This window comes from Monodelphis domestica, chromosome 2, assembly GCF_027887165.1.
Source record: "Monodelphis domestica isolate mMonDom1 chromosome 2, mMonDom1.pri, whole genome shotgun sequence".
Lineage (NCBI taxonomy): Eukaryota > Metazoa > Chordata > Mammalia > Didelphimorphia > Didelphidae > Monodelphis > Monodelphis domestica.
The window spans coordinates 278,187,766-278,211,918 of record NC_077228.1 but is presented as its reverse complement, the minus strand read 5'-3'; the positions used below and the strand labels follow the sequence as shown (position 1 = coordinate 278,211,918).

At 35.5% G+C, this 24,153-nt stretch overlaps 1 protein-coding gene across 2 annotated transcripts in view; it reads right to left on the bottom strand.

Annotated features, from left to right (window-relative positions):
* DNAH8 (dynein axonemal heavy chain 8) overlaps positions 1 to 24,153 on the bottom strand; it is a 491,513-nt gene that overhangs the window by 423,774 nt on the left and 43,586 nt on the right. For both annotated transcript variants that reach the window (XM_016431041.2, XM_016431044.2), the window contains exons 9-10: positions 17,538 to 17,651; positions 8,270 to 8,377 (exon numbers count right to left, since the gene is read on the bottom strand). In XM_016431041.2, the coding sequence (XP_016286527.1) occupies positions 8,270 to 8,377; positions 17,538 to 17,651 (222 nt within the window). The remainder of the gene's footprint in view (positions 1 to 8,269; positions 8,378 to 17,537; positions 17,652 to 24,153) is intronic.

Here is a 24,153-nt window from a genome sequence, read left to right as displayed (position 1 = left end):
ACTATGCTTATGAAATACAAATGTGAGATGATATACAATTGGTTATGAGTCACTTTGGAGGGCATCGTAGGCTAGCAAAAAGCTGGAAGAAGTGAAAGGTCATATACACCTGGAGAATTCATCACATTATACATAAATTTCACTATAAATCAGAGGTGAAAAGCAATCACTGAGATTTAGTTAGGCAGTCCACTGTATGATTATGTACTCATCTTCAGAGCAGAGAACTAAATTAAAGAAGCCAACAGTAATAAACATTATATAACAAATACATATTAAGCCTTTGCTACACACAGAATACTGATAGGAGTTATATATTCAAATAAAAAACAAGTAAGTTCTTATCCTTGAAGTTTATAACCTACAGATCTTTGGGTAACTATCAGTGATGTTGGACAAGTCACTGTTCCTCTTGATCTCAGTGTATTATCATTTCTAAAATGGGAGGAGCTTTGACCTCTGAGACCATTGATTTACTATGATATAAACTCTGGAGACAACTTATCCTAGAATCACCATGCCTTTTGCTCTAAACCCTAGGAACTCCTGAGGCGGAGTCAAGATGGCAGCCTAGAAGGAAAAGAAGTTCAGACCTCTGAATACCCTTCCTAATCAATCACAAACTGAATGCTCCTAAGGGACTGAAAAGCAAACTTAACAAGACAGATCCAAGAAATCCTCCTGCTGGACTTAATTCAAAAGATACGCCACCCCCCCCCCCCGAAAAGACAGAATCTGAAAACACTCGGATTTAAGGGGAAAATGGAATGAAGGTCCCAGGACCCCTCCCTGCCCCACCTAGAGTGCTGAGACTCCAGCAGCAGCGGGAAATTCCGGGAGGGCAAAGGTGCTGGTCTGTAGGGTGTACCTAGCGGGCAGGATGGTACCAAGTTCAGAGTGTCTAACACAGATGGAGGGGAAGGAGCTAGAAAGGAAGCACAGACCTGACAGCCTGGCCTGAGCTGTGGAGATCCTCCATATTTGCTCCAGCCTTGCAGGAGATTTTGGATTCAGAGCACACCCAGCACAACTAAGCTGAACTTAATCCCATCAAAAGTCTCCAGAACTCAGGGAAGCCCAGGCTCCACACACATCCTCACTGACTGCTGGACTTTGAGTCAATCAAAAGTTTCCAGAGGACAGGGAAGCTCAAACCCCCAACAACCCTTCTCCAGACTCTACACCAAGAGATCTTCTGTTAAAGCTCCAAGAGGGGAGACTGACAGAAGCCCCCAAAAACAAAAACATGAGAGGAGCAAGAGCACAGACAAATATGGGGAATTAATAAGGGGTGAATATGAGAAAACAACAGAATAAGAAGAAAGAAATTACAATAGACAGCTTCTATTCAGCAAACGGAAGAGAGGGGGAGAGATTAGCAAATGGTTAATCAGAAATACCAGCGAATTGGATACAGGCTGTGGAAGAACTCAAAACACAATTAAGAGAGGCTGAAGACAATTGGGAAAAGAACTTAAAAACTAAGATAAGTCATCTGGAAACAGAGGCACTTAAACTAAAATGAGAAAATAGTGTCTTGAAAGCCAAAATCAACCAGCTGGAAAATGAGGCAAAGGAGATGAAAGATGAGGCAAAGAAGATGAAAGATGAGACAAAGGAGATGAAAGATGAGGTAAAGAGGATGAAAGATGACCTTCAAAGAAAATCAGACCCGAAGGAAAAGGATGACCAAAAAGCCAGAGATGAAATCCAGTCTTTAAGAACCAGAATACAACAACTGGAATTAAGTGACCTCACAAGGCAGCAGGACACTATAAAACAAAACCAAAAGAATGAAAAAATTGAGGAAAATATGAAGCATCTCATTCACGAAACAGACAATTTAGAAAATCATTCGAGAAGAGACAATATAAGAATCATTGGTCTACCAGAAGACCATGAAAAAAGAAAAAGCCTCAACATTATACTACAGGAAATTATTAAAGAAAACTACCCTGATATTTTAGAACAAGAGGGAAACATGGAGACTGAAAGAATCCACAGATCACCTCTTGTTCTTAATCACCAACTGACAATACCCAGAAATGTTATAGCCAAATTCAAGAACTATCAGACCAAAGAAAAGATATTACAAGCTGCCAAGAAGAAGTCATTCAGATACCACTGAACCACAGTGAGGATAATGCAGTATCTGGCTGCATGGAATATGATATTCCAGAAAGCAAGGGAACTAGGTCTACAACCAAGAATCAACTACCCAACAGTAAACAAAATAGAAGACTTCCAAGAATTTGTAAAGAAAAGACCAGAGCTGAACAGAAAATTTGATGTCCAAGCACAGAACTCAAGAAAATCATGAAAAGGTAATTTAAAAAGAGGGGTAAAAGAAAAACAAAACAAAACAACAACAAAAAAAATTTTAAGAGAGTCAATAAGTTAAAATGATATGTATCCCTATAAGAAAAGAGGTCATTGGTAACTCTTAAAAACTCTTCCTATCACCTGGGCAGCTAGAAGAATTACACTTAGAGGGAACAGTGACAAACTCTATAGGATGAAAGGACAAGATATAAATAGGTATATAGATAATATGCATGCATAAATACACATGCATGTATGTGTGTATAAATATATAAATATATATATATATATATATATATATATATATACACACATATACACAACTAGAGCTAAAAAAGAGGTTAATACTAAAAGAAATGGGAAAAGAAACAAATGGGGGTAAATTTATAAGTCACAAAGAAGCTCATGGTGGAGAGGAGAGAACATCAATACACTGGAAGGGTAAAGAGGTTGGAGATAGGAAATATTCAACTCTTATGTGCTTTGAAACTGACCCAAAGAGGGAAGAAAAATCCAATCCATTGGGACAGAGAATAGATTTGTGCCCTATTGGGGAGTAGAAGGGTAACAAACGGACTGGCAGGGAGGGAAGCAGTACAAGGCAGGGAGAGGGTTGGGGGGCAATTTTAGAAAGACTATAGGGAAAATGAGGGGGGAATAAGAAGGGAGGGATGTAGAAAGGGAAGCAAAATAAGGCTGGGAACTAGGGGGACTGATTATAAACAAACATTGGTGTAGAAGGAAATAGTGAAAGAAGAAAAGGCAGGACCAGGACTAGAAATCAAAATGCTGGGAAATACACAGCTAATAATCATAACTCTGAATGTGAATGGAATGAACTCACCCATAAAATGCAAGCAAATAGCAGAGTGAATTAGAATCCAAAACCCTACCATATGCTGTTTACAAGAAACACACATGAGGAAGATAGATATGCATAGGGTGAAAGTAAGAGGATGGAGCCAAATCTACTGGACATCAACTGATAAAAAGGTGGCAGGAGTCGCAATCATGATATCTGACAAAGCCAAAGTAAAAATAAATCTAGTTAAATGAAATAGGGAAGGTAATTACATCCTGGTAAAAGGCAGTATAGACAATGAGGAAATATCTGTATTCAACATGTATGCACCAAATGGCATAGCAACCCATTTTTTAAAGGATAAACTAGAGGAGCTCAAGGATGAAACAGACAGAAAAACTATACTAGTGGGAGACCTGAACCTTCCTCTATCCGAACTAGGTAAATCAAACCAAAAAATAAATAAGAGGTAAGAGAAGTGAATGAAATCTTACAAAAATTAAGAGTTAGCAGAAATGTGGAGAAAAATAAATGGGAACAAAAAAACAATATACCTTCTTTTCAGCAGCACATGGCACATTCACAAAAATTAACAATGTATTAGGGCATAAAAACATTGCAAACAAGAGCAAAAGGGAATAATAAATGCAGCCTTCTCAGATCATAATGCAATGAAAATCATAATTAGTAAAGGTACATGGAGAGGTAACTCAAAAATTAATTGGAAATTAAACGATACGATTCTCCAAAACCGGTTAGTTAAAGAACAAATTGTAGAAATAATTAATAACTTCAGCGAAGAAAATGACAATCATGAGACATCCTTTCAAAACCTATGGGATGCAGCCAAAGCAGTACTCAGGGGCAAATTTATATCTTTAAGTTCATATATTAACAAATTAAGAAGGGCAGAGGTCAATGAATTGGGCATGCAAATTAAAAAACTAGAAAGTGAAGAAATTAAAAATCCTCAAATGAAAACTAAATTAGAGATCCTAATAATCAAAGGAGAAATTAATAAAATTGAAAGTCAAAGAACTATTGATTTAATAAATAAGACTAGAAGTTTGTACACTGAAAAAAAATAAAATACACAAAGTACTAGTCAGTCTAATTAAAAAAAGGAAAGAAAAAACCAAATTGACAGTATCCAAGATGAAAAGGGAGACCTCACCTCTAATGAAGAGGAAATTAAAGCAATCATTAAAAACTCTTATGCCCAACTATATGGCAACAAATATGGCAATCTAGGTGATATGGATGAATATTTACAAAAATATAAATTGCCTAGGCTAAGAGAGGAAAAATAGATTACCCAAACAACCCCATATCAGAAAAATAAATCGAACAAGCCATCAAAGAACTCCCTAAGAAAAAATCCCCAGGTCCTGATGGATTCACAAATGAATTCTATCAAACATTCAAAGAACAACTAATCCCAATATTATACAAACTATTTGACAGAATAAGCAAAGAAAGAGTTCTACCAAATTCACTTTATGACACAAACATGGTACTGATTCCAAAAACATAATAGACCAATCTCCCTAATGAATATAGATGAAAAAATCTTAAATACAATACTAGCAAAAAGACTCCAGCAAGTCATCACAAGGATTATTCACTATGACCAGGTAGGACTCATACCAGGAATGCGAGGATGGTTCAACATTAGGAAAACTATCCATGCATAATTGACCATATTAACAAGCAAACTGAAAAAATCACATGATTATCTCAATAGATGCAGAAAAAGCCTTTGACAAAATACAACACCCATTCCTATTGAAAACACTAGAAAATATAGGAATAGAAAGGCCTTTCCTAAAAATAATAAACAGTATATATCTGAAACTATCAGCAAACATCATCTGCAATGGGGATAAACTAGAAGCCTTCTCAATAAGATCAGGAGTGAAACAAGGATGCCCATTATCACCCCTACTAAATTATTTAACATTGTACTAGAAACACTAGCAGTAGCAATTATAGAAGGAAAAGAAATTGACGGTATTAAAATTGGCAATGAGGAGACCAAGCTATCACTCTTTGTGGATAATATGATGGTATACTTAAAGAATCCTAGAGAATCAACCAAAAGGCTAGTGGAAATAATCAACAACTTTAGCAAAGTTGCAGGATACAAAATAAACCCACATAAGTCATTAGCATTTCTATATATTTCCAACACATCTCAGCAACAAGAATTAGAAAGAGAAATTCCATTTAAAATCACCCTAGACAATATAAAATACTTGGGAATCTATCTGCTGAGACACACACAAGAACTATATGAACACAACTACAAAACACTCTCCACACAATTAAAACTAGATCTAAACAATTGGAAAAACATCAATTGCTCATGGGTAGGATGAACTAACATAAAATGACAATCCTATCCAAATTAATTTACTTATTTAGTGCCATACCCATTGAACTAATAAAAAACTTTTTTACGGAATTAGAAAAAAACATAACAAAGTTAATTTGGAAGAACAAAAGATTAAGGATATCCAGGGAAATCATAAAAAAAAATTGAGAAGGAGGCCTTGCAGTCCCAGATCTCAGACTATACTATAAAGCAGTGGTTAACAAAACAATTTGGTACTGGCTAAGAGATAGAAAGGAGGATCAGTGGAATAGACTTGGGGTAAATGACCTCAGTAGTACAGTCTATGATAAACCCAAATTTCCCAATTTTTTGGAGCAAAACCCACTTTTTGATAAAAACTGCTGGGAAAATTGGAAGAGATTATGGGAGAGATTAGGTTTGGATCTGCATCTCATACCCTACACCAAGATAAACTCAGAATGGGTGAATGACCTGAACATAAAGAAGAAAACTATAATCAAATTAGGCGAACACAGAATAGTATACTTGTCAGATCTTTGAAAAAGAAAGACTTTAAAACCGAGCAAGAGGTAGAAAAAAAATCACAAAATGTAAAATCAATAATTTTGATTACATCAAATTAAAAAGGTTTTGTACAAACAAAATTAATGCATCCAAAATTAGAAGGGAAGCAACAAATTGGGAAATAATCTTCATTACAAAAACCTCTGACAAAGGTCTAATTACTGAAATTTATAAAGAGCTAAACCAGTTGTACAAAAAATCAAGCCATTCTCCAATTGAAAAATGAGCAAGGGACATGAATAGGCAATTTTCAGTTAAAGAAATCAAAACTGTTAATAAGCACATGAAAAAATGCTGGAGGGGATGTGGCAAAGTGGGGACATTAATTCATTGCTGGTGGAGTTGTGAACTGATCCAACCATTCTGGAGGGCAATTTGGAACTATGCCCAAAGGGCAATAAAAGACTGCTGGGTTTGTACCTCAAAGAGATAATAAGGAAAAAGATATGTACAAAAATATTCATAGCTGTGCTCTTTGTGGTGGCAAAAAATTGGAAAATGAGGGGATGCCCTTCAATTGGGGAATGACTGAGCTAATTGTGGTATATGTTGTTGATGGAATACTATTGTGCTCAATGGAATAATAAAGTGGAGTAATTCCATGGAGACTGGAACAACCTCCAGGAATTGATGCAGAGTGAGAAGAGCAGAACCTGGAAAATATTGTACACAGAGGTACAATCGAATGTAATGGACTTCTCCATTAGTGGCAATGCAATGACCCTGAACAACTCGGAGGAACCTATGAGAAAAAGCACTATCCACATCCAGAGGAAACACTGTGGTAGTAAAAATATAAAAAAAACACAACTGCTTGAATACATGGGTTGAAGGCATATTGTTGGGGATGTAGACTCTAAATGAACATCCTAGTGTAAACAACAACGTGGAAATGAGTTCTGATCAAGAACACATGTAATACTCAATGAAATTTCGTGTTGGCTGTGGGAAGAGTGGGTGGAGGGGAAGGAGGGAAATAATGTGATTTTTGTAACCAAGGAATAATGTTCTAAATTGACTAAATAAATTCATTCAAATGGAAAAAAAATAAAAACAAAAAAATAAATAAACCCTAGGGACCCCTAACTCAAGTCAAGGGAAGCAGTAAGCCAGCAATATTTGAGTACCACTAAAAACCATCACACAATAAAGAAAATAACAGAAGTTCACTTAATAAGAAACTGCACCCACTCTGCACCCATGTCTAAAAGAGTAGAATGAGCAAAGTAGTAGATCAGGTTTGATTCAAACAAAAAGAGCCTACATTAAAGATAAAAGAAACCTCATATGAAGATGCTAATCCTTGCCTATCTACATAATGCTGAGCATGGTAGTGAACACTCAAAGGTGTGTACCATCACACCAACCTCTATATAAGATGTGAGTCTTGAACTCTAGCAGTCTCTTTATAAAAGAGGCAATTCACTTGTTTTCCATGCCCAAAGTAGTTGGCCAAGTCCTATTATTTCAACCTCTACATCTTCATCTTCTCTTTAGCAATATGATCACCAATCTAGTTCAGGTTTTCACTGCTTCTTGATTGGACTCAGTTTCCTAACTAACCCTCATGTTGCAAGTTTCTTCCTTCTCCAATTCATATTTTACAGAGCTACAAAAATAGTCTACCTTTGTAATCTGACTTTACATTCACCTAAAACTTCTTTCTCCAACTACCAATGATCTCCTAAATGCCAAATCTTTTTTTAAAATCAATCCTTCTTGACATCTCAGCAGTCTTTCACATTGTTGATAACCCTCTTCTCCTGGATGGTTCCTCTCAAGAGTCAGATTTTTGTGACCCTGCTAATTCTTGGTTCTCCTATTGAACCACTTATTCCCAACTCCTTTGCAAGATCTTTACCCAAGCTGTGCCTGCTAAGTGTGAATGCCTCCAAACATCAGGACAGTGAGAGTTGACTATTTACACTGAGACATACCAAGAATAATTTGCTACCTGCATTCTAATCAATCACTAAAGGGAGCTGTAGCTCAGGGACAAAAATATTTTAAAAACAAGCTTTTTAATTAGTTAAATTTTAAATTCTATGTGAAACTACAATGTAGAGGCTAAATGAAAAGTAAATAATCTATCATATTGGAACACATATCCTATTTCACTGATTCATTAAGATTTATGACTTTGAGGAAACTGTCAATATAAATAGATAAAAGCTATTAATTTCCTTCAAAAGATACATATATGATATTTTTCTTCATAAACTTACCTTTATAAAGAGTGAGGTCATTCTTTCTGAGGTATTATAATACCTTGACACACTATGAATCATCCTGATAGCATTTATCAAATTTTGTATTCCATGAGCCATAGAAACCTAAAATTTAAATTTTGAAGTAAATTATAAATTCTAGCATTTAAGTCACAGAATAATTATTACATACATGATGAATTTTCACATTACACAAGTAAATTATCAGATTTATGTCAAGAGTTTGTCAGGAAAAAAAGCTTCTTTAATTCACCCAGCTGAGTAAAAAGATAAACAGGTTCATGGAATTACTATAGAAATACGCAAGCTGTGCACATTAACATGTTACAAATAGTCATACAAACATACTGGTGACAGACAATCTAGAAACATACAAAATGTGTTTTTTCAAATAGAAAAAGGACTAAAGTTTGTTTATGTGTGTGTATGCTCATAGACTTGGAACTAGAATGGATCCTAGAAGTTATCTAGTGTGATACTCTCATTTTATATATGAGGAAACAGGTTAATTTGCCTCAAGTCACAGAAATAGTAAGTGACTAAGGCAGGAATTGAACTCAGACCCTCAGTGTACTTTCTTTCCACTGATTCATTATTTTTGGTTTTCAGATTTATCAATTTATATTTTCTGAATACTATGTCAGTTCAACTTTTTATTATTTGATTAAACAAATTATGTATGTTACATTTTATTATCATGTTCTTTAACAGAGGTATCAACAAACATATCCCATGTCCACATGTGATCTACAACATACCAGAGTGTGACCTAAATCAGATGAAAATGTAATTGGTAAATATTTAGTAAAATAAATAAATAAATATTTATTTAAATATATAAATATAAAAATACAAATAAAATAAATATATAAATATAAAGAAAAATAAAGAAAATATAGATAATATTACATTTTAAAACTAAATTATTATGCAGAACTGTACTGCAGATCAATAGCTGCTGTTTCTATTTTGAGTTTGACATAACTATTCTTCAATATTCAGGTGTTAGCAATGCTATGTACATAGGCAAATTATTCAGAATAAACTTCTACTAGCTTAAATTCTAAATAAGGAATTCTGAGTCTTAAAATAGCCCAAATAGCAAACATTTAAGCTTTAAGAGAAAATTAGATCAGAGAATTTTAGAATGAAAAAATACTTTAGAAATCACCCAACCCAACTAACTCGCTTTTCAAAAGAGAAAATTGGAGCTCAGAGGGCCTAAATTGCTGCTATATGTGGCAGGAACAGAGCTAGACTCATTGTGTTTACTGTAGGAAGGAAAAACTAAAGAAAGTTCTGGACTTTCTGCCACTGAATTGCCCTGTTTGAGAGCAATCGCAGCCACAGCAACCATGATTCAAAAGTCATCTGATTTGGTATTAGGATCAAAACTTAATGTCTACTCTTCACACCAACTAGAATCCATATTGAAGAAACATCATTTACAAGCTTTGTGACAAGGAAATCACTTTAAAAGACTGATATATATTAATTTAAGGTCGCCAAGGAATTCAGCTATGTAATTCCTAAATGAAAACTCAAGTCAGCAGTCAACCTTTTATAGAGTTTAATTACAAACAGGAGGAAGAAAGGAATTAGAGAGAGAGAGAGAGAGGGAGAGAGAAAGGGGAGAGAAGGGAATAGGGCTTAAATACCCCTTCTGTTTAGGCTGGGCCAAAAGGCCCAAGCCCTTAGATAGCTGAGGCAAAGAAAGGAGATCAGTCCCTATTACTCACGTGACCAAAATGGAGAAACAGTCTCAGGGGCCTCCACCTCCAGCTTCCTTCAGAGCCAACTCTCAAAACACCACCTCTCAGACCAAAAACCTCTCCAACCAACCCTCCTCAGTCCTCAGACCCCTCTCTCTTTAAGGAAACCATCCAAGTTCCCTCCCCTCAGTTCTCACATCTACCAATCACTGTCCATGTCTTCCCTGTGCCAATGGTGGCTCTAGCTTAACCCAGGACCGCCCAGAGGTCTGTGGCTTTGCACATGTCTGTTGAAGGTCATATTCTCAATAATTAAATCTTGATCCTTTGCTGCATCCCTTCCTAAATCCTGTTAGGACTGAGTGGGGTGGAAATTGTATTTTCCAAGACCTGGTTCTGTCATTCCAAGTATCTCTATGGTATCAATTCTAAAATCAATCATGACTCAAAGAAATTCCTGTTCTATGCTTAAGCATAGGTCAAAGCCCTTTCCATTGTTCAGCAAAAGGTTTCTGTCCTAAAGTAATCTTAAGAAGGGAGGAGGAGGAACCTCCCATGCCAATGGGGTTCACATTCCAATAGAGTTCCCACTATCAATAGGAAATTTTTCAAGTATGAAATTTCCCAATGGTGAAATTTCATACATTTATAAGTCTAAGAAATTTTAAGGTTTACAGCTTGCACACAGTAAAGACTTTCTCAATATGAAATTGTGTTACTAAGCAATAAAAACATCACTTTAAAACCTTGCCAACCATTGAATCTGGCATCCTTGATTCCAGATCTGCAGTTTGAAGGGGAACCCATACATAATTACGAGGAAACAATATCATTGGTAGAAAAACCAAGAAATGATTTAAAAGACACTCCCCAGGAACAACCCAACATTTAAATGTATACAGATGGTTCGAGCACAATAGTTAATAGAGAAAGGTACACCTGAGCGGCAGTAGTAACACAAACAGAGACATTATGGTATATGTCCTTACCAAAGCACGTGAGAGCTCACAGGACAGAGCTAGCTGCTTTATTAAATGCTTTGCAAATTGGGAAAGATAAACGGGTAAATATTTACACAGATCCCCAGTATGCATTCTCAGTAATTCATGCCACAGCAGAAATTTGGAAACAGAGGATTTTTGGCAAGTACAGGGAAAGAGACCGCTTATGCCAATGTAATAATGCAACTTCTTGAGGCCCTACAACTGCCCAAGGAGTGGCAATAATCCACTGTAGATCAAACACAGGGGCTAAAGATCATGTGTCCTTAGGAAACCATAGAGTGGACATTAGAGCAAAATTTGGAGAGAAGGACCTCTACATGTATTGAATTTCTCAATAGTTGAAAAGGACAATCTAATGCCTACAATGAACAGGAAATTCAATCATGGATAAAGAACTTAGGGACAAAACAAATAAAAGGTATATGGTTTTCACAACTAGGCAAGTCCATTCTTCCTAGAACGCTATTCTATCACGTGTGTAATGCAATACATGCACAAGGACACTATGGAACCCAAACCAATTTTGGACTGCACCAGGAATATCCTCATATGCCATAAGAGTTTGTCAAAAATGTAAAATTTGTATGCAGTTCAATCAGGGAGTTTATAAGACCAAAGGGTTAGGAGGTCATCCCTTAGCATATACTCCATTTGAATGCATACAGATAGATTTTATCAATATGCCAAAAGACAAAGGGTTTAAGTATTGCTTTAACATCATAGATAAGACTGGAGAGATGGCCAGAAGTTTTTCCTGCCAAAAAGAACAATGCAGCATTTGTGGTCAAAATCCTATTAAAAGAAATCATACCTAGATTTGAGATTCCCACAAAATTGGACTCAGACCATGGAAGTCACTTTACTCAATATTAAATGAAATGTATTAAAATCTAGGAATACAAGTAACATACCACAACTGTATCATCCCCAAAGTTCAGGGCAACTGGAGAGATTAAATAAAGACATCAAAACATTGATAGGAAAATTTTGTGCAGAAACACACCAATAATGGACAGACATTTTGCCATTAGTTCTGTTCCATCTTAGAACACAATCCAGTGGAGATATGCACATCTCTCCATTTGAGATGCTATATGGACATGCAATTTGGCAAGGAAGGACTTGTAAACCAGCTTACATTGCAATGATAGGTGGAGGCTGACAATTAACAAAATACATACAAGCTTTACAAACACAAATAGCAGAGTTGCATAAAATGGGCTTGATACAACAAACAGTACCCTGGGATTACAATGTGCATAACATCAAACCAGGAGACATAGTATATTTAAAAAATTTCAATAGAAAATTGGCTACAGACATAAACTACCCCAACAGCTATAAAAATTGCAGGGAAAGACTAATGGTTCCACTGTTCCCATGTAAAACCAGAAAAATTCAACATCACTGTAACAGACAAAAAATAATTAGACAAAAAATAGTGCTGAGAAATGAAAACAAAAACTGATTAACATCAAAAAGTACACCACAAAGAAACAATAGTGGCACATAATGATAGAGACAACAAGATCCCAGCAGTCAAGCATGACACAGCAAGAAGATAACTTTCCAGCCCAGAGGAAAAGCATCCTAGAGGAAAAGCATCCCAGAAGAAAAGATTTTAAACCAGCCCAGAGGAAAAGCATCAAGAAAAGCCACTAGAGAGAAGAAACAAAGAGAAAAACTGAAATGAACAGCTAAAACTTTGAACTTTGTAAATTTGTTTATATAAGAAGAGGACAGATGGGAAATGAGACATATATAAGACTGAGTGTGTTGAAATAATAAAAGGAAAGTAACTTCAACATATTAGGGAAATAGCATGTATCACTACATAACTTGGAAAAAAGAAGAGATCGAACAGTCAACATGAGAAGTGGAAATCTGAAGAAACTTGATAAGTATTAACTCAACACAACACTATTAGACACAAAACTCAAAATCACAAACTGACATATTGGGAGACCTTGTTTAAATAAACAAGTATCTTAAGTTGCATTTATGAAAAATGTAAATACGTATATAGTTAATTCCATAAGGTCTTAGGCAAAAAGAAAGATCAATATATATATATATATATATATAAGTTTTCAAATAATTATAGATATATAAAATAGGAAAACTGTTTTAGTTAACTTAGCAAGAGTGAGTAGTATTAGCACTAAGATTCAAAATTATTTGTAATGGTTTTGTTCAAACATTTATCGTACTGAATTTATTGTAAAACCCTAAAACTACCCTTACCCAAACTTTCCTGCATAGAACTCCTAGAGTAATTGAGGGAAGTTTATTATTTTGGGGGAAGTAGTAAGAAATTAGATTTAGTAAATTGGTAACTATAATAAAAATAAGTGACTTTGGGAAGGTCACAAAAAAAAAGGAAACAATTGTGGAAAGGAAAAACTAAAATAAGTTCTGTACTTTCTGCCACTGAGTTGGAACAAACAACAGTGGGAATATTAGAGAGAGAAGATATTGACAAGACTGACAGTTGGTGGGGGAAGGGGCAACTGGGAGTGGCAGTTGGTCTCGTGACTAGCTTCCTTCCTGGCCCTAGAACTGGTTAAGAGCCTCGTTCCCAGTGTGTGGTTAGAAGTGCCTATATTTCCTGACTTTCCCAACTGTGTGCTCTACCTGGATTCCTGTGATCATGTCATCAATAAAAGGACTTAAGGGAAGCAGTTTGAACTGTAAGGCCAGTCTTTAGGGGCGTCAGCCTGAAGATACAGGCCCAACCAGCGCTGAAAGTCAGTACTTTTCTTCCTCTCACTGTCTACTGCTAAGACTTTTGAAATTAAGAAAGCTAGCATAGATATAGGATGAGACAGGAATAAGAGAAGCCCTCCACCAGCCTGTGAGGCCTGGCCTCAGCTCAAAAGCTGAGAGGGACTCAAACATCATCTAGGGAATCCCTCTTCCCTCTTCCCTGATATCCTCCCAATCCAACTTGTTATTAAAAGTTATCTTTATTTGAATATCACAGTCAGATAAGAAGACTAACATTTCAGGGGACATAGAGGGAGCTGAACTTCAGGACAGTCATTCACCTATAAACTGTCCTTATTGGACCCCTGCTGAGCAACCTTGGTCTGGGAGGAGGCTTGTCCCTCAGGAGGGTACATACTTACCTGCTCTGGGGTATCTTCCACATCAGTCCATAGAGAAGATGTCCCCTCAGGCTATCATAAGTGTCCCATTTCTCAGGAACCCCATTCTTCAAAAATAGCCTCTCCGCAGGAGGCATCTCTCTCTTTTTACCTCACCGGTAGCCATATTCCCTCTCTCCGTTCAACTCCTCCATTTCCCTGCACAAATCCTTCAGTCTTCCCTGTTCAATCAATCCCATTTCATAATAAATATTATAATACCTTACTTAATGCCATTTTGCTCATTTTATATAAAGAATTCTAGATTAGACTACAAGTTTTATGATTCCCGATACAGTTCTCCTTAAAAGTAGCACAATTCTGTGGAAATAAAAGATTATTCTTACTAGTCTTTATGTAGAGGTTGGATGGCAACAATAAGTTGGGGATGTTATAGAAGGTATCCTTGTTCACGTGTGAGTTGGACTGAGTGCTACCTTATAATTCGTAGATTCTTGGGAGCATTCCAAACAGTAATGCCACTTTCTCGCAGAGAGTGGAATTAGAATTCTATTGAAGCTCCTTTTAGGTCAGTGACTCTAGGAACTTCTCTATCTCACCTCCAAACTACTTCTTTCCTGGTCCACTTCAGAATTAAGGAAGTTATTAACTCTGGAGTGAAAAATAGACTGGACAAAATATATTGGACTGTGCAGGTAGGAGGGTGGAGGTGGTGAAAGAGAGATTAGGGAAGCCAATACATAGCTAAGATTTATAGCATTTTTAAAGTTTGCAAAGCACTGTAAATGGTTGATCTCTTTTGATTCTCACAACAACCCTATGAAGCAGATGTAGTGCTATTATTGCATCCATTTTATAAGATGAAGAAAATGAAGCTGGAAGGGGTTAAGTAACTTAAGACTTCAGTTAACAAGAGTCCGAGGCAGGATTTTGTAAGGATAATTTTAGGGTTGTGACCTAATCTGAATTAATTTTGGTCGTCAGAGGAAATTCCAAATAAAATATCCAAGTCAGCTGGAAATTTATGGTGATTTTAATAAATATAGAGGGAAGGAATTAAGAAGAGAGAGAAGAGGATAGGATTTCTCCCACCTGGCCTGCGCCAGGGGAAGTTGAAAGAACTCTGCTACAAGTTCTCTGAAGAAGATTAGAGACTTTCTAAGAGGATAATGTTTGGAAGGTAAAGGAGAAAGGAATCAGCCTAAACTCTGAGCGAGCTCAGTTAAGATGCCTCGCCTGAACTAGGCTACTCAGCTTCTCCCAGTAGAATATCAAGGAAAACTCACTGCCAAACCAGACAATAGCTGCTGCCACACCAAGATGCTGGAACACTTAGCACACTGCCAGCCAGAGACAGCTCTCCAAGGAAAGAGCCCGGAGAGAGGAAGTGACACAAAATATATAGACAGTTTTTACATCGCTTTCCTGTGCCTCACATGTACCAATGGTAGCTTAAGCTTGACTTAGGACAGCCCAGGGGTCTGTCAGTCGTTTCTGATTTGTCATTTGCTAGCACATGTCTGTCATTGGTCATGCTCCTAAATACTTAATCCTTAAGTATGGGTGTAGACATTCCTGTTTTTGATAGACTAAATAGGGTGGACTAATCTAAAGTTCACAATTTCAACTATGATCTTCTTGAATCCCTACTCTAGAATTCTTGGTGTACCACCTACCTAGTTATACCAGTAGAAGTAAGAGGAGGGCAAGGTAAAAGATGTTACTGTCCCCTCTTCCTCCTATGACAACACCAGTCTTATCATTTCAGTTAGAATCTTAGAGCTGAGGGGGCAGCTAGGTGGCTCAGTGGATTAAGAGTCAGGCCTAGAGACAAGAGGTCCTAGGTTCAAATCTGACCTCAGCTGTGTGACCCTGGGTAAGTCACTTAATCCCCATTGCCTAGCCCTTACCACTTTTCTGCCTTGGAGCCAATACACAGTATTGATTCCAAGATGGAAAGTAAGGATTTAAAAAATAAAAGAATCTTAGAACTGAAGAGGGCCTGGAGTCCTTCTAGTACTCAAGGTCTTTAACAAGCATGAATCACTCCAGTCAGTCCTTCACCTAGAACTAGCCTTAGTAAAAAGAGCAGAAGAAAACCTAAGGGGTGGCATTAGAGAAGCAATGGAAGTAGTATAATCTGGTTTTTAAAGCTCCCTACTCCCCTATATTTCTTCCTAGCCTAAAATGAAATTATGAATGAGTAGGAAGATCAGGTACACTTTAGCCAACAGTAATTATTGATGGCTATTTATCATGTCACCTAAAATTAAGGAGAATAATTTTTACTAGTGGTTTGTAGAAATCGGTTCCTTCTCTCATATCCCATCCTTTCAACTTGCCACTAAAGTCTATTGATTGTATTTCCATATTTCTTAAATTCCCTCTGTTCCCTCCACTGTTTTCTACCACCATTTTATTGTGATACTAAAAAGTGTTCCCATTTTCACCCTCTCCCATAATACCACTTAACAAATAATTATTAATGTTGAATGGTCATGAGGCTTCTATATGAATCCTTTCCCTATTCAGAAAGAGAAAACCAAAGGATATGACTCTTAGATGCTTTCCATGCTCCATTATGAACTTTTTCAGACCTATGCTTATCCCATTCCTTTCACCTAGAATTGCCTTCTTCCCCCAATTTCTACTTTTGATGATTCTATGTATCCATGATGGCCCACTTCATCTGTCTCTTTTTCCATTATGCCCCCTTCTTCTGATGTACTATATGTACAACACCTTATTTGTATCTTTCTTGTGCATTTATTGTATCCCATTTTGTTTTATATTTACTTGATTTAATCCAACAAAATACTTGCTAAGTACCTACTTTGTGCAAAATACTATACTGGGTGCTATGGATATCAAAACAAAAATTGGAAATTATGCATCTATATATTTGTCTTTCCTGTTTTGCTACATTGTTAAGTGTCGTTGAGACAAGGAGTACAGTGTTGTTTGGGTTTGGGGTTCAAGTATTGACTCTACTACTTGCCAACTGTATGACCTTGGGCAAGGGTGTGACCTTTATGATCCACAGAAAATGATAGGAAAGAGGTGAGATTATACCAGATAATCTCTGAAATTCAAATCCTGGCTCTTCCCCTGACTATTTCTAGGATCTTAGGCAAGTCATTTAAACTTGTTGGGCCTCAGTTTCCTCATTTTATATAAAATGATAGAGTTGGACTCACTGGCTTCTGAGGCTTCTGAGCACTTTAAAAGACTGCATAATAATACAGAAGGTAAGGTATTTAATTTTAAGGGTAGCATTACTGTAAACATTACATTTTCACAAAAAAAATATAGTATTACTACATTTATTAAATGTACTAGTTTGGTACTATAATTTTATCATATTTTCAAATTATTAAAAAGCATGAACAAATACTTATTATGAAATTTAAACTACATATTACATTTATAAAAGTATACTTACTAGGTCATAGTTGTAGAGGGGTTGGCATACTTTTTCTAGTGTGTACAAATATCTAACATTATCTTTTGATTCATTTGCTGTATCTGTAATTCTTGCATCTAAATCACGCCAGTTCTAAAAAAAAATTTTTTTTGAGAAAGAATATCTAATAATATCATAATGGACCAACATAGTAATATAAAATAATATAACAGATATTTTTATAACTAAATTTTTAAATATCTTTATCATTTACAAATTATTTTACTTACAATAATCTTGCGTGACATATGAAAATATTCTCATTTTACAGATATAGAAACTGAGGCTCTGAGAGGTCAGATGCCTTTCACACAGCTATTATTTATATGTGGCAGGATCCAACCCCAAGTTTCCTGATTACAGAATCAATGTAATTAAAATAATAGAAACTGACATCAAAATAAAATATTTGCATTAATTATTGCATATAAAAGTCAAGTCAATAAGCATTTTATTAAGCATTGTGCTAAGCACTGGGTATTCAAAGAAAGGCAAAAAGAGAAATAATATTAAAATGACAGTGTAGTACAAACAAGACGTAAATAATATAAATTGGAGATGATCTTTAGAATGAAGTCATTATCATTAAGGAGAATCAAGAAAGGTTTCCTTTAGAAGGTGGAAATGTTAGCTGAGACTTGAAGCTAGGGAAGTCCGGAAAGATAAGAATATTCCAGATATGAGAGTCAGTAAAGAGTTGGAATGTCTTGTTTAAGGAACAAGTAAAGCAGCCAGTGTCATAAATTATTGAGTATATAGAAGAGAGTAAGGCATATAAAGCCTGGAAAGGTAGGAAGGAAGATTTATATGAGATATTTTTTAAAATAAAGGATTTTATATTTGCCCCTTAAAAAAACTAAATTGATCTATTCTGTATCACTGTCAACAATTTGTATAGCTATCTAAGTTGTGTCCTTGCTTCTGAGAAGTTTAATTCATGACTTCAGAAGTTCAGTTTTCTCTCTGAGTTAAGTTTAAAATGCAGTTTCTCTATAAATCACTTTAATGAAAAGAAAATCTGTTATCTCTATGACACTGGCCTTCCATCTACAATTTGAAGAAATCTACTATCTTTATACTATTAGTTGTTCTTATAGATGGACCAAATCAATCAGAATTTCCCAAATAGAAGAGTTATTGCTAGCCCACATTCGCAATTTCCAGACAATCATACTATCCCCCACAATGCTTCAGATTTTGTAACTAATCATATTGTTTTCCTTATATGCTGCCTTCAATTTTTAGTTACTTCTCCTCTTGTCTGTAAAAATAATCTGTCTGCCCTCACTGAGATCTTTTGGCTTGTTGAGGAGCTAAAGACCCCTTTATTGGTAACTGCTAGCCTTACCAAAAAACTGAACATGCTTGGAACTTTGTTGCCTTGGTTTACCTTTATTTCAATCATAACACATAGGGGGCAATAGAGAGTCTTTGGATGTTACCCACAAAGTAAGTGACTTAATCAGTCCTGCACTTTAGGACTAATTTGAGCACTGAGTGGTGGCCTAGTGTGGGGAAAGATTTTAGGCATTGAGAACATTCACCAATTACTGCAACAGTCCAGGATGAGGTCATGAGAGCCTGCCCCAGGGTCAAAGCAATGACAGAAGAGAAAGGGTACATATACTAGAGATGTTATAAAGGTAAAACAAAAGTCTTGACAATAAATTGGATATGGGGGAATGAGGAATGAGGAGTCAGGGATGACATACTTAATTTGCGAGTGTGGATGGCCAGAAAGATGGTGATATCTTTCATAGTAAGAGGGAAGGTAGGAATCTTCTTCCTGAATTCAAGACTGCTTATTTGACATCTTGAATTAGATTTCCCGTAGGTATTTCAAAATTCAACATCTTCACAATTGAATTCATCATCTTTAAACCCAAGCCTTCTTGAATTCAGAATTAAAGAGTCAGCAGAAAACTTAAGCCTAGAAAAACAGATGTCAGGAGTATCATCTTCATGTAGGTGATAATTGAATCCAAGGAATCCAATGAGATTATCAAGTGAAAAATTATAGAGGGAGTAGAGGGCCCAGGAGAGTCATGAAGATGAGTCTTCTTGATTTCAGGACCAGTACCTTACCCATTGCTCCACCTAGGTGCCTCATATTATATATTATATTATATATCTAAATATTCCCAACCTATATCTCTAATTGCTTCCTCAACAATTCCACTTTGATGTCCTAATGTTAACATAGCATTTAAAAAACTGGATCTATCTTACCCTTAAAAAAAATCTATTTCTCCTTCCAATATTTTTGGAAATTTTCTTGACTGACCGCCATTTTTCCTATCCTCTAGGTTTAAAAATTCAGAATCATTTTCTCTTTCTTTAGAATGGTTTTACATTCTATAGCTTCTCTCTACTATATGAGATTATACTGTTCATAATCATCTATCATCCTGTAAGATTTTACACACAAGTTGATATTCTAACTTTGAGTTGCCTCTGGAAGCCATCTCTCTCCATTAAATGAATCAAATTATTTCTGACCAGATGATTTCTGGACTCTTTGACCCATTTGTTATAACAATAAATTCATACTCATTTAATTTCTAGGTAAAATTATTATTATCCAGTGTCAATGATGTTTTATTGTTCATTTTTATTTTTTAATTTTCAATAGATTATTTAAATAATTAAAGGTTAAATATTTTACACCATGCCTTTCTCTTTTTACCATTCCTTCTTGTTTATTATAAATTTCAATCTTAATTCAGTAAATAAAATAAATAAGAAAGTATGGTTAGGTACTGAAAATAACCTTGGATATGCTACAAAATAAGCTCTATGACTTTGAGCAAGTTATTTCAACTATCTGGGAATCAATGTCTTCATTTATAAAGTGAAAAAATTAAGTTGTCTCTAAAGTCCCTTCAATATTCTATATTTTCTATAATCTTCCATTCTACAAAATGTTTGTTAAATTAAAATCTACAAGCCATAATTATAGACCTTTAAATGAATTATGCCTAGACATTTCAGCTAACTTAACAGATTCACCTGTTGGCATTTCCCTTAATTTAATTTCCTAATTAGTACCAAAATGAGTAACCTTTAAAAGGGGAATCTAGAATTACACTGAATGCTGTTCACTTTAAGCTTTATTTCTATATCTAAAAAAATCCTAGTCCAGATTATCAAAAATCAAAAGAATCAAGCACTAAGCATACTAGAATATTTATCAACTATACTACCAGTTTCTACATATATCACAAGTGTCAGCATGATTTTGTTGATGAAAATGAATTATTTATTTTGACTAGATTGAACTTAGTACTTCATGCCATTTTGATCCCCCCTCCACCCCCATTTTAAGTCTTTAAAAAGGTTGTTTTTTTTAACAGAATTTGTTGTTCTACTAAATGGAATCAAAGTATGATATACCTTAAATTGAATTTGAAAGCCATTTCACCTTTTTTCCCCTAAACCCTTACTTTCTGTCTTAGAATTGATACTAAGTATCCGTTCAAAGGCAGAACAGTTAAGGATAAGCAAAGGGGGTTAAATGACTTGCCCTGGGTCCCACAGCTAGCAAGTGTCTGAGGCCAGTTTTGAACAAGACTTTCCATCTGCAGGCTTGGTATAGCACCAATATATATATATATATATATATATATATATATATATATATATATATATATATATATATATCCACTGAACCACCTACTACCCCAGGGTCATTTTCATCATGAAACAAAGTGATAATCAATCAAAGCTTTTAATGGATTTCAATGAAATTTGATATAAGTTTTGGGGAAACTGAGAAATATCATTATACTTAATGGGATCTACAGATAACAGACTCATGTCTGAATAGCTAGAGCTATATTTGCCCTATTTTTGCATATTTATGTCCTTTGAACATATCTATACTTGTGTTGTCTTATTCTTCTAATTAAATTGTAACCCTCTTAAGGAAAGTGGTTTGAAAAAATGTTTTCTCTTTCTGTAAAAGAAACCATAACACTCACCACACAATTTTTGCTTACTCAGCACACAAAACACATTGCTGACTATTCAAGATTGACTTTTTTAAGAGAATTGATATGGGATAGAATTTTTTTTAATTTATTTTTATTTTTATTTTTTTTAATTTTATAATATTTTATTTGATCATTTCCAAGCATTATTCGTTAAAGACAAAGATCATTTTCTTTTCCTCCCCCCCACCCCCCATAGCCGACGCTTGATTCCACTGGGTATCACATGTGTTCTTGATTCGAACCCATTGCCATGTTAATATTTGCATTAGAGTTTTGTTTAGAGTCTCTCCTCTGTCATGTCTCCTCAACCTCTGTAGTCAGGCAGTTGCTTTTCCTCGGTGTTTCTACTCCCACAGTTTATCCTCTCCTTATGTATAGTGTTTTTTCTCCTAGATCCCTGCAGATTGTTCAGGGATATTACACCACTACTGATGGAGAAGTCCATTACGTTCGATTATACCACAGTGTATTACTCTCTGTGTACAATGTTCTCCTGGTTCTGCTCCTCTCGCTCTGCATCACTTCCTGGAGGTTGTTCCAGTCTCCATGGAACTCCTCCACTTTATTATTCCTTTTAGCACAATAATATTCCATCACCAACATATACCACAATTTGCTCAGCTATTCCCCAATTGATGGGCATCCCCTCGTTTTCCAATTTTTGGCCACCACAAAGAGTGCAGCTATGAATATTTTTGTACAAGTCTTTCTGTCCATTATCTCTTTGGGGTACAGACCCAGCAGTGCTATGGCTGGATCAAAGGGCAGACATTCTTTTGTCGTCCTTTGGGCATAGTTCCAAATTGCCCTCCAGAATGGTTGGATCAGTTCACAACTCCACCAGCAATGAATTAATGTCCCTACTTTGCCACATCCCCTCCAGCATTCATTACTTTCCTTTGCTATCATGTTAGCCAATCTGCTAGCTGTGAGGTGATACTTCAGAGTTGTTTTGATTTGCATCCCTCTGATTATAAGAGATTTAGAACACTTCTTCATGTGCTTATTAATAGTTTTGATTTCTTTATCTGAGAACTGCCTATCCATGTCCCTTGCCCATTTATCAATTGGAGAATGGCTTGATTTTTTGTACAATTGATTTAGCTCTTTGTAAATTTGAGTAATTAAACCTTTGTCAGAGGTTTTTATGAAGATTTTTTCCCAGTTTGTTGTTTCCCTTCTGATTTTAGTTACATTGGTTTTGTTTGTACAAAAACTTTTTAATTTGATGTATTCCAAATTATTTATTTTACCTTTTGTGATCCTTTCTATGTCTTGCTTGGTTTTAAATTCTTTCCCCTCCCAAAGGTCTGACATGTATACTATTCTGTGTTTACCCAATTTACTTATGGTTTCCTTCTTTATGTTTAAGTCATTCACCCATTTTGAATTTATCTTGGTGCAGGGTGTGAGGTGTTGCTCTATTCCTAATCTCTCCGACACTGTCTTCAAATTTTCCCAGCAGTTTTCATCGAATAGTGGATTTTTGTCCCAAAAGCTGGGATCTTTGGGTTTATCGTATACTGTCTTGCTGAGGTCACTTTCCCCGTCTATTCCATTGATCTTCCTTTCTGTCTCTTAGCCAGTACCAAATTGTTTTGATAACTGCTTCTTTGTAATATAGTTTAAGGTCTGGGACTGCAAGGCCCCCATCATATGTGGTTTTTTTTTCATTATTTCCTTGGATATCCTTGATCTTTTGTTATTCCAGATGAATTTTGTTATACTTTTTTCTAAATCAGTAAAGAAATATTTTGGGAGTTCAATGGGTATGGCACTAAATAGATAAATAAGTTTGGGTAGGATGGTCATTTTTATTATATTGGCTTGTCCTATCCATGAGCAGTTAATGTTTTTCCAATTGCTCAAGTCTAGTTTTAGTTGTGTGGAGAGTGTTTTGTAGTTGTGTTCATACAGTTCCTGTGTTTGTCTTGGGAGATAGATTCCTAGGTATTTTATTTTGTCTAAGGTGATTTTGAATGGGATTTCTCTTTCTAGTTTTTGCTCCTGAGCTGTGTTGGAGATATATAGAAAGCTGATGACTTATGTGGGTTTATTTTGTATCCTGCAACTTTGCTAAAGTTGTTGATTATTTCAATTAGCTTTTTGGTTGAATCTCTAGGATTCTTTAAGTATTTGCATTTCCAATTGATTGATCTCTGCTCTCCCTAGTTTGTTAATATATGCACTCAGGGATATGAATTTACCTCTGATTATCGCTTTGGCTGCATCCCAAAAGGTTTGAAAGGATGTCTCACCATTGTCATTTTCCTCGATGAAATTATTGTTTCTATGATTTCTTCTCTAACTAAACGATTTTGGAGTATCATATTATTTAATTTCCAGTTAGTTTTTGATTTGGTTTTCCATGTACCATTACTGATCATTATTTTTATTGCCTTGTGATCTGAGAAGGCTGCATTTATTATTTCTGCTTTTCTGCATTTGTGTGTTATGTTTCTGTGACCTAATGTATGGTCAATTTTTGTGAATGTGCCATGTGGTGCTGAGAAGGTGTATTCCTTTTTATCCCTATTTATTTTTCTCCATATGTCTATTAATTCTAATTTTTCTAAGATTTCATTCACTTCTTTTACCTCTTT